The 12336-nt window shown below is 41.5% G+C and overlaps 1 protein-coding gene and 1 non-coding gene across 6 annotated transcripts in view; one reads left to right on the top strand and one right to left on the bottom strand.

Annotated features, from left to right (window-relative positions):
• Nucleotides 1-12336, top strand: part of PARD3B (par-3 family cell polarity regulator beta) — a 979753-nt gene that overhangs the window by 919018 nt on the left and 48399 nt on the right. For all 5 annotated transcript variants that reach the window (XM_077885333.1, XM_077885331.1, XM_077885334.1 and 2 more), the window contains one exon: nucleotides 6864-6943. In XM_077885333.1, the coding sequence (XP_077741459.1) occupies nucleotides 6864-6943 (80 nt within the window). The remainder of the gene's footprint in view (nucleotides 1-6863; nucleotides 6944-12336) is intronic.
• LOC144306303 (small nucleolar RNA SNORA62/SNORA6 family) lies at nucleotides 1114-1264 on the bottom strand. Its single transcript, XR_013373372.1, has one exon. It is a non-coding gene; the product is annotated as a small nucleolar RNA SNORA62/SNORA6 family (small nucleolar RNA).

Raw genomic sequence — 12336 nt, 5'->3', positions numbered from 1 at the left:
GTTCTAGACCTTGTCAGATTTCCTCCTGGGTTCAACTTGTGTTTTTCTGCCCCTTAAATGACAGTGATCCTAGGAATATTATTGGTATTCTTCTCTGTTTTCATTGCATGTCTTTTCTTCTGTTCTGTGTCTACAGATTCTCCCTGGGCATTCTAATCTTTCCCAAGGTTTTTGGTACCATCTATAGGCTGAATCCCAATTCTCCATCTCTAGTCCAGGTTTCAACATTGCAAACTTTAACACTCAACTGCCTATCAGACATCACCATCAGATGTCCCATTCAAGCTCACTATATCTAAGTATCCCCTCCTCCCATCCCTACCCTTGCCACTAAATCTATTCCTCCCTCATTCCCATCTTGGCAGTGGTTACCAAGCCTGTCTAGTTGTTAAGCTCAGAAAATCGTGCATTATTCCAGACACATCCTTCCTATTAATCCTTAGTCAGTTATTGAACCTGTGCCCCTTAACATTCTTATAGCACTCCCTTGCCTTTATATTTTTTTCTTTAAAAAAAAAAAACAACTTTATTTTACATCAACCCTATTTCCATTTTGTTTGCCATTGTGGAAAAGCAGCTTAAGAGCACTCATTGGTTGTCCCAAGTCATGCAGTGGCCTGAACAGTGGGAGCTCCAGACGTGGTAGGCTGAGCTCTCCAGTCTTCAGTAGGAAACTCTGAATAGGCACAGAGGGCACCTGCACGCCTTCAGACCAGTCTGCGTTTTCAGGTTGAGTAGCAGTGAAGTCAAGAGATGGAGCAGTCCATTTACCCTGAAATTCCTCCTTGGGCACAGCCTTTTCAGCAGTGGCCTGCTCTTCCTTTCCAGTTTCTTCAGGATCTCTGTAGAACTTGAGATCAGGCAAGACGTCCCATGGGTGTTCACAGGAAATGGTGCCGTGCCTTGCAGAACTTCCTGGGCCAGCATCCACCACATCAGACCCACTGAGTGACTCCCTTTTAGCAGGATTAATCAAGTTTTTCTGAAAACAGAAAGGCCCAGTAATACCTGAGAGGCCCACGCAGTTAAGAAATATGGAGAAAAGCAGAAGAAAACACAGGCCATTTTAAAATGTTTCTGTTTTCCCTTAAAGCTCTGACACATTTGAATTATACTTGTGGCAAGAATTACTGTAGAACTCTACTCATTGGGCCAGAGATTCTTGTGCTATCAGTGAAATACTTACCCTCATGTAGCACACTACCTACACTTCTGAGTTCATTGGCCAGCCAGTGGCCTCCACTCTAAGCTAACAATGTGTGAGCCTTTATCCTTTGGTATATTCCCTAGGTTAGGTCTTAATCATCTCAGGCTCAAACTATCACTGAAACCTCCACACTGTGGCAAGAATAATCTCCCTAACCTGTAAATATGTCCCGTCACTTATCAAGTAGTCATTCTCAATGACTTTACCATCACCTAAGTTCCTTGGCATGGCATATGAGCTCCTCCAAGATATGGCCCATGGCTGTATCTCCAGATATTGGACTCTGGGGTCAGACATACCTGATCTTTGTCTCAGATTTTCCATGCACTAGCTATATGAGCATCTACTTAGTATTACCATTTGAAAAATGGGGCAACCAGTGGGGTTATTGGGGAAGATTGACTAGACTGATTAAATAAAACATATAGCATTTTGCTTGACAAACAGTAAGTACCAGATAACTGTTAAATTGTAGTAGTGATCAAAGAAAAAACATAAATGGAGGGATAGTTCATATTCATGAATAGAAAGACTTAATATTGTCAAGATGTCAGTTCTTCCCAACTTGATCTATATATTCAATGTGCTCCTTACCAAAATCCTAGCAAGTTATTTTCTTGATTCTAAAGAGTCTCAACAAACTGGTTCTAAAGTTTATATGGACAAGGAAAAGACCTAGAATAGCCTACATAATACTGAAGGAATACAAAGTTGGAAGACTGACACTACCCAACTTCAAGACTTATTATAAAGCTATAGTAATCAAGACAGTGTGATATTGATGAAAGAATAGACAAATAGATCAATAAAGCAGAATAGAGAACCAGAAATAGGCCCAAATAAATATTTATTGTGGTCTTTGACAAAGGTATACAGATGATACAATGGAGCAAATATAGTCTTTTCAACAAATGGTGCTGGAACAACTAGACATCCAACATACAAAAAAAAGGAATCTAGACACAGACTTTATACACAGACTTTATACCCTTTACAAAAATTAACTCAACATGAATCACCAACCCAAATTTAGAATGCAAAACTATAAAACTACTAGAAGATTACATAGGAGAAAACAAAGCTAGATGATCATGGGTTTGGTAATGACTTTTTAGATATGACACCAAAGGCAAGATCCATGAAAGAAAGAATTGGTAACCTGGACTTCACTAAAATTAAAAAGTTCTGCTCTGCAATAAAAACTGTCAAGAGAATGAAAAGATAAGACACAGACTGGAAGAAAATGTTTACAAAAGACACATATGACAAAGAACTGTAAACTAAAACTACAAAAAACTCTTAAAACCTCACAATAAGGAATGAAATAAATCAATTAAAATATGGCCCAAAGACACCTTAACAGACATCCCATCAAAGAAGATATCCAGATGGTAAATAAGCATATGAAAAGATGCTCTACATCATATGTCATCGGGAAAATATAAATTAAAATAACAATGAGTTATCACCGCACACCCATTAGAATGGACAAAATCTGGAACACTGACAACCCCAAATGTTGGTGAGGATGTGGAGCAACATGAACTCTCATTCATCACTAGTGGGAATCCAAAATGATACCACCACTTTAGAAGATAGTTTAGCAGTTTCTTACCCGACTAAACATATTCTGAACATACAACCCAAGAACTGCACTATTTGGTATTTACAAAAATTGAAAATGTATCTTCACACAAAAATCTGCACACAATGTTTATAGTTGCTTTATTTATTATTATTGCCAAGCCTTGGAAGTCACTAAGATGTCCTTTAGTAGATGAATGGATAAATAATCTGTGGTACATCCAGACAATATAAAATTATTTAGCACTAAGGAGAAATGAGTTATCAAGCATGAAAAGACATGGATGGAACTTAAATACATATTACTAAGTGAAAGAAAACAATATAAAAAGGCTATAGACTGTAAGATTCCAACTACATGACATTCTGGAAAAGGCAAAACTTTGGCAACAGCAACCCATGGTTGCCATGGGTTTGGGGAGAGGGAAGAATGAGTGGGCAGAGCATAGAGAATTTTTAGTGCAGTGAAAATATTCTTTATGATATCATAATGATGGACACATGTCATACATTGTTCAAACCCAAGAGACTGTACAACCCCAATAGTGAGTCCTAATATAAACTCTAGACTGTGGATGATGATTTGTCAATATAAGTTCATCAATTGTAACAAATGTAGCACATGGTGAGGAGGGTGGTAATGGCGGAGTCTGTGCATGTGTGGGGCAGCGGGATCTGAACTCTACATTTCTCTCACTTTTGCTGTGAAACTAAAAGTGCTCTAAAAGCACGTAGTAGTAGTGGCAATAGCAGTTATAGCTGTAATAGTAGTAGTGGTGTTGGTATTACTATATCCTCTTCCCTAATGGGCTCTGTTTCTTCCTTTACCAAAATCTTGACTTTCCCTGAAGACACAGTGCTTTTTCTCTTCTAAATGCCTCCATGTTGTTTCATTTTTGCTCTCTCTGCTCAGAATGTCTTCTCCTGCTGCTCCTACCTTCTCCCCCACTAAAACTTCTCCTCATTCATATTCAGGTTTCAGATGAAGCTTCAACACCCATATGAAGCTGTCTTCAACTCCGCCAGGTGGACTTTGCTATCTGTTTCTTCAGACTCCTACTACCTCCTTTCTCATACTGACACTCTAGCAGTGATCTCATTGTACTGTAATCATTTGCAGACCTGTCTCCTCTATATTCAAAGAATGAAGAAATCCAGCCCTTATTCATTCCTTTAAATATAGTGCCTAGCATGGCATTGGGATATGGTAGCTGCTCAGTAATCCCTGGTTCAAAGATTGTTCAGATTGTTAAAGATGTTGTCATGTTTATAGAGAAGCATGGTATATAGATATAGATACAATATAAATATAATAAATATATACACAATTGGTGAATGAGAGAATAATTTTCAATACAGAAACACGCCACCCATCTTTGCTACTTCCGTGAAGTTTTTCCTGACACCTTCTGGTGTCACCTGGGCCATTGTTAGTAATGTCCTGAATGGCATTGGAACATACATTGTCCTACATCATTCTTTAATTATTTCACTTCTGATGCTTGTTTTTCCAATGAGACTAAAGCTCCCTTAAGATAAGGATCATCCTACATTTCATAAAATCTCTTATGCTGGTAACTCACCAGAAGATGAGGCACATGGGTGCTGAGACCCCAGAATGTGGACAGCCACCATTAGGCTAGGCCAGTTCTGGTAACAGTGCTAAAAGGATTAACTTGGAGTTTTGTGGCCAAAAGAAAAAAACTACTTTTTTTTTTTTTTAAGATTTTATTTATTTATTCATGAGAGACACAGAGAGAGAAAGGCAGAAACATAGGCAGAGGGAGATGCAGGCTCCATGCAGGGAGCCGGATGCAGGACTCAATCCCTGGGCCAAAGGCAGGTGCCAAACCGCTGAGCCATCCAGGGATCCTGAAAAAGATTACTTGTAAATGTCTAAAGCCATACTAGGGGACAGCCCCGGTGGCTTAGCAGTTTAGCACCGCCTACAGCCCAGGGTGTGATCCTGGAAACCTGGGATGGAGTCCCACATCGGGCTCCCTGTATGGAGCCTGCTTCTCCCTCTGCCTATGTCTCTGCCTTTCTCTCTCTCTCTCTCTCTCTCTCTTTCATGAGTAAATAAATAAAATCTTAAATAAATAAAGCCATACTAGGGATGCATAAGCACAATGTTCTCCACCAACCACAATTAAATAACCTTCAGCATAGTTCTGGTATTCGAGCTAATTCTTCCTACATAAAAAAAAAGTTTAAGAACAAAACCTTAGTTAGAAGTGGCTGAGGACAATAATTGTATCCTTCGCTTCTGCTTTTTCTATACCATTTATTTATCCCGTTTGTCTGATACCACCCTTGTTTCTGATCTTTGTTAGAAAAGTCAGTGGTTTAAATCAGGACTTGTATCCTAACGCAGAGAATTCTGTCTCTCTGTAGTCGCTTGTGAGTTTGTATGTGCAGTCTTCATCCCTACCTTTGTAATTCACTGGGCTATTGCCCTTTCTTATAACTCCAGCCACTCCTCTTCCATGTATTGGTGAAATATAGAGAGGTTTTTCAGGATACATTCTGATGAGCCTTCAGTAATAACTGGACACCAGGAATAGTCTTTCTTACTCTAAATAAGTGTATATATTTGTTTTGCAACAACTTCCACAGTACATCCTCCCTACACATGTCACCCAAGCTAGGATGGTGGTTTTATAGAGAGCTAGAACTTTTGGCAAGAAGAAAATAACTTGCACATCGAGTACTACCTAGAAAAATTTCCCCTACTGACTTGACACCTTTACTTCCCGTGCTTACTGGCAAATTCTCTCTTCCCCCCTTATAATGTCCAGGTGTTCTGTTTGCCCCCTCCATGCCCATTATGTGATGGCCAGCCCAGCCTAAGAGCCAAAACATAAATGATCCACAAACCCACCTGTGTTGACATGAACAGGTCATTACCTGTTGATGTAATTGATAAGTCAACAAGTACTTTTAAATACCTGGATGTGTTCATCCTGTTTTTGATTGCTATGAGAGCTGCAGAAGCACTATGTATAAAGTTTTTACAGTTACAGAACTAGCACACTTTATTGAGAACATACTGGGGCCACGCACTGCTCTTCAGAGTCTCAGAGGCTGATGGAAGAGACCCGAAGAGAGGTCAACATGGGAAGCACAAAGGAAGGGAAAAAAATAATAAAGATCAACCCTAGCTAGAAAAGAGGTCCTGACTTCTCTGTGGTAGTTGCCAGGGGAGGGAATTAAGTGAGGTTTGGGTAAGGGAGGGCTTCATGGAAGCTCTGGAGTAGACAGTAACTTGTCACCAACCCCTGTTAGTAAAGAAAGGTTTGGAAAAGGTACTTTTCAAAAATATGGCCCTGGGAAGCCTAGGTGGTTCATTCGATTGGGTGTCTGCCTTCGGCCTCAGGTTGGGATCCTGGGATCAAGCCCCACATTGGGCTCCCTGCTCTGCTTCTCCCTCTGCCCCTCCCCCACTTGTGCTCTCTCACACACATGCACTCACACTTTCTCTCTCAAATAAATAAAATTTCAAAGAAACACAAAAATACGGTCCTTGTCTTAGGCAACAGGAACTTAGGAGACATGATAACTAAATGTAATAGGGGATCCCAAAACAGGAAAGTGGTTGGATAAAAATCCAAGTCAACTGTGAGCTTTAGTTAACAATAATGTGTCAGTATTGATTCATTAATTGTAAGAAACATACCACACTAGTGTGTGATGTTAGTAATAGGGAAACTGAGTTCCGGAAACCCTGTACTGTTTCTCAGATTTTTTATAAGTCTCAAACTGTTCTAAAAACTAAAGCCTGTGTAAAGGGGGAAAAAATGGTCTTTCAGCCTACTGAATCTCCCTGGCTTAGTGACAGGAAGGAGTCAGTTTGACAGTGACCCTTTTTGAAAGAAGTGACTTTGTTGTTAAATGCCATGTTTGTGGCTTGATCATCAATTCCAATAGCAATACTGAGATCCTGCTTGCTTTTCCACAGTTGATTTTTGGCAGGCAGCAGCAGCATTTGTGCACTGATTATAATTTTGCAATGCATTGTCAGTAACCAGGGTGTATAATGGATCTTCATCTCTAATTACTTTTCTCTCCACAGGTGTCTGGAAAGGGTCCAGATGGGACTGCACACAATGTCCGCTTTGAGGGGATGGAGAGACAGTACGCATCCTTACCCAGGTAGATCACTCAGGGGTCTCCTCTCACTAGCTTACCTACAAATAAAGTCTTTAGAGAAATCTACATGAAATAGAAATCTGGCTTTGAAATTGGGAATATGTTATAATTTTCCTTACTCCCGTCTGCTACAACCCTCGTGCCATCTTCACAACTGTGCTAATAATTGAAACACTTGTGGGTTATTTTTTAAGAAAAGAAAATAGTATATCATTGCAATTGAACATGTCAGCAAGAATATTGTATACAGAATGGAAATCCTAAGCCATTGCTATAAAAATAGTATTGAACATCCTGCACCAAGCTTAGGGACAGTAAAATAGTAAATCCTCTGTCCTAGCAGTTACCTACAAGGAAGGGCAAGCCAACCTTAACCTTGGAGCTTCGTGTGGGTGTTAAAAAGCAGGAGAGAAATGTGAACCTGGGAAGATGTTCTGTGCTTGATTTAGAATCTGACCAGGTTTGCAAGGCAGTCAGCAAATATTGCTGAGAGGCGCAGACACAGTGGGGGAAGGAAAACAATCGCGTGGGAAAAGTTCGCTTGGTGATTCTGGCCTAACACGATCCACTTAGGCTGTAACTAGACACCCCTGAAAATGAGATACAATTCTCAAAGGCTTGTGCTCTTATCTGTGAGATGAAGAATAATTTTGGTCTGCTATCAGTAGCACATGACAAAGAGGAAAACTTTCCAAGATTATGTCTAGTGCAGCTACTATGGGAGTGAAGAGGGAGTGTGAGAAATCTTGAGTTTGGGGGGTAGTGGGGGGACAAACAAAGAAAGGTTAATGCCAGCCAAAAAACTGAAATGTTACGGAATATCTCCTTTTAAGAAGAGGGGAGAGGATCCTAAATAGAGCTTTTTCATCAAAGTGGAATTGTTGAAGTGTTATCCCAGAGGGAGTTACTGTGTTGAGTTTCACACTGGCTATAATTCTGTGTGTGAATCTACAAAAATACCATCCTGGATATTGCAACAGGCATAGCCTAAGTGACCATCTGCTCTTATAAATAGTATGTTGATTTTCAAAAGTAATAAAATCTGAGCTCTAGTAGAGAATCAATTGTTAACACTGATTGGGCAGGATACTCAAACTACAATATTTTAAAAGCTTCCATACAACTGTATCTTATTTATCTCTCTGCTTTCTTTTTTGGTATGTTGTCTCATAGTCTCTTCTCATTCTTGATTTCTTTCCTCTCCTTATTTTTCCCTGGCCTAGTATTTTGTTTTCATTTTTTAAAAAATGGAAGTCATCTCCAAAATTTGTTTTAAATATAACATTTCTGGCTTTCAATGTTGAAATGTATGGAAATTGTGGTTAAGGCAGATGGAAAGTAGTATGTTCTTATGAGAGGGAAGAAAAAAAAGAAAAAACTGGATACAGTTTAGTGTCTCCTGGCCAACTTGCACCAGACTGCGGAAATGGATTTTTTTTTTTAGTACAAATCAAAAACACAAAAATAACATTGAAAACTCTAAATTTCTCTCATTCATTTTCCATATATCTATTAATTATCTACTCTGTATTGAGCCCTGAGGATATAGAGACTGAAGACACAGTGCCAGTCCATCCCCAGGACTCTACTCTCTCAGACAGGTGGCAGCAAATAAACGTTGTATGACAGTGCAACAAATACTTGGTTTAGTAATTATTAGCAGAAAGTCCTCTGAATTTCCAACTCCTATTTATTTTTGCTAATAAGCCCTGAAATGCTTAATCATGGCTAACTCTCAACAAGCCTATTTTAGGATTAAACATTGCAGAGCGAGTTTTCTGACAAAGGCGATACATTTATGCTGTCTGTGGCTCTAGAGCTATCATCACAATGCATGAGTTGACAAAATCCTGCCAACCCCAAGAATATAAAGTAGTTAGAGGGAAAGCATCTCAGACCAAAAGCAGTTCTGACCAACAGCACTCACACAGATGCATGGTGGTAGGAGTGATTAGCTGCATGAGCAAACAGACCTTGGTGGCTACCTGGCAACCAGAAGTCGCCATGATGGACAATAAATGGTATTCAGACAAATGCACGTGAGGTCCCTGGCACAAGTTTTCAAATGGAGGAGTTCCACCTCAGGTTTCCATCTCAACATCTGAAGAGGGGGTTGCAGGATATCCTCACCAATGTGCTCCAGCCCATGCGGGTACTCCATCTTTACCCAACAAGATGCAGAATGAAGAGGCAGGGGACCCACTTGGCTTTAAGAAGGTATACAGATCCAGCTCTGTGTGCCAGTGACATTTACCCTGGTTTTCTAATCTTCCCCACCCTGGAGATTTTCCTGTTCTCTTGCCTGAATCACAGCAGCTCCCTGTTCTCTCCCTTTGTCAAGAGAGGAAGGTGAGCACATCTCTGTAGGCACTGGATCCATCCCCTCTTTGTCACAGAGGCAGGGAGCTTTACGATATTTGATATTTACGGAGTTAAATTTTTAATTGAAAATGGGAATAATTCAGGAGTGCCTGGGTGGCTCAACCAGTTAAATTTTCCCACTCAGTTTCAGCTCGGGTCATGATCTCAGGATCCTGAGATGGAGCCCCAAGCCCAGCTCCATGCTCAGCAGGGAGTCTGCTTCTCCCCACTCTCTCATCCCCTCCTTCTGCCCCTCCCTCTGTTCAAGATCTCTCTCTCTCTCTCTCTCTCTTTCTCTCTTTCTCTCTCTTTCTCTCAAATAAATAATTCTTTTAAAACAATAGGAATAATTCTATCTATGGGAAGTTGGTGGCCAACCTTACAGTGAACTAAATGTGCTCCTGGCTGATTTGATTGCCATGTGGTTTGTGGAGAGCATCACAGGAGTTTTTAAGTTAACTCAGTAATGCTGATTTATATGCCAAATTTGGAACCATTGACACACAGAGAGAGAAAGTGCACACACACCCCTCACACACCCTCTTCTCCAGGCATGGCGTGAGTCAGTAGCCCTGGTCAAGAGGCACCGTGCTATGCTTTCTTGGAGTTGAGCCATCTTTAAAGTGCGCTCCTGCAACCTGCTGCCCTGCTGAAAGACCCTTCCCAAAGTAGAGCCAGAGCCCGAGCCAGCCCTGGAAGAAGACAGTTCCTAGCACTCAGGAGTTAAGGATGTTGCCTAAGGCTAAGGGCTAAGGATGTTAAGTATCATTGTTAAGCAATGTTAAATCTTCTGTCTCTGAAGAAAAATGACTTTATTTCTTGTTTCCTGAGGGTGCTGTTTTGGAAAGCAGAGCATAGTTGTAATACGACCTCATTAGCAAATGCTAGGCTTTTACCAGGACGGATGTTTTGCCATCCTGGCCAGCCCCCCAATTTTCTCTGGTAGTAAACACAGTGAAGTCAGCATTCTCTTATTCTTGCCCGACACAAATTATTACTCACCCTGAGTGAGTAAGGAAGCGCTCGTTTCCTAGGCTGCTTTAAAGTGTGAACATCAGTGTATGTATTTTTGCAAACAGCTGCTTTTTCACGTCAGCCTCCGGGCCCTGCTCCGTTTTCGCGGGCCTCCTTGTGGTCAGCTCCTCCAGCAGCGAGCGCACCACAGGCCCGTCCCAAGCCACCATTGTTCCCACCTGGCCCATCCCTGGCCCTGTGGGATCCCATTATCCCTTCTCTGCAGATGGCTCAGGGCATCGGCACAAGATGTTGCTCCTCTGGGCTTATAATCAAGTGTTGAGTCCTAAGGAGTGAGCAAAAACATCTCTTCTGTGGTCCTATATATGTGGGCGGTGAAAGGTTGCTGGAAAAACTCATAAAAATGCCTTCGTTGGTTCCAGTACAAAATGCACATTATGCAGCCCCAGCTGGGCCTCTGCTGCTGTCCAGAATTTCTTTTAGTTGTGCTGTCGACTCCCCTGACTCTCCCACAGTGGCCATTCCAACCCTGTTCTACTCCCGTTAAAATCTGTGAAGATGACTAAAGCCCCCAAGCCCAGTCTCTAGAGATGACCTCACTTCCTCTCCTTTATGACCCTGAGACATTCATTCAACATGAGCTCCTCCACTTCTCCCCAGTTTGGACTCGCTGTCTTCACTGACCCTACTTCCCCAGGAGAGACAACGAGGGCACAGACTTGGGGTCAGGCCATAATTACAGCCCCAGCTCTGTTGCTTATCACCTGTGGGACTTTGGCCAAGTGATCTGACTGCTCCAGACTCAGTTTTTTCATCCACAAATAGGGGTGGTATTAGGGCCTCTGTATGGTGCTGGGATAAGTAGTAAGTACAGTAGTATAAGCAAAACCCTCAGTGAAGAGCCTGCCTGACATATTTTAAGGATTTTTCTTTTTCCTAGTGTTAGCTCCTTTTAATTTTATCTCTGGGGAAGACGTGTTTCTTTAGTGAGTCAAACCCATACAACAGCTCATTCCTGCCGGCTTTGTAGGGATCCTGTGCCATCAACTACCCCTCTCTCTGCTGTATCTTGAAGTCCCTTGGCAGTTGCTTCCCCCACCCACTGCCTACTACTGTAAATGCATAGGCTCTGAGAGCCCACAGCATGCACAAAGGAAGAGCCAGTGCCTGCATGGTGCTACGCTAGGGTTATAACTGAGACTAAAGGTTTAGCCAACTCTGGGGAAGGACCAGTGAGTGGTCCAGATGGTCAAGAGCAAGAGGGCATAGCAGACCAATATGATCTGAGTAACAAGCTGTGCTAGTAGACATGCTGGGAGACAGTAATTCTTATGGATAAGGAGTTTCATTTAAATCTCAAGTGGCAGGACTACCCCCATGCGCTTGATTCCAGTCCATCAGAGGAAACAAAGAACTTTCTTTCACCCAACTCTTTCCTCTAGGTCCCACATTTCCTCCCGTAAGAAGAGTGGCTCGTATCTATTGACTCTCTTTCCACACCACCCACTGACATGGTAGCCTCTTGCCCCAAGTTTCTGATACTGGCACTGATAACTTCTAGCTGGTTCTGCCTGTAGCTCTTTTCCTCATGTAGATTATCCCTGAGCAACTGCCTTCATTCCTACAGATTCAGCTCTCACCATTATGATGATAATTCCAAAATGAACCTAGCTAACCTTGCTATCTCACTCTTCATGTGACCCCAGTTATAATCGCCTGCTTGACACCTCCATCCTCTACCTTCAAGAAAGAGGTTCCCATGCCCAAACTCAAGACCTCAATGTCATGTTTCTTTAGCTCTTCTTACTTTTCACTTCCATGACATTTGTTTGGCACCTTTCTAGTGCCACTAAAAACACCGTGGGTTAGATTATGAAGCTTTGCTGCCCCTCTCCACCCCTTGGATTATAAATTCCTCGAAATAGGGGATATTGTTTTATATTCATCATGTTTTATAACCACCACTAGGACCTAACATAGGACTATGTATATAACAGGTTTTCAATATATCAGCAGACAGATGAAAATAGATTTTTTTTATATAAGTAATTTATAGGAAA

This window comes from Canis aureus, chromosome 36 (genome assembly GCF_053574225.1).
Source record: "Canis aureus isolate CA01 chromosome 36, VMU_Caureus_v.1.0, whole genome shotgun sequence".
In the NCBI taxonomy this organism is placed as follows: Eukaryota; Metazoa; Chordata; class Mammalia; order Carnivora; family Canidae; genus Canis; species Canis aureus.
This window is presented reverse-complemented; position numbering and strand designations above follow the sequence as displayed.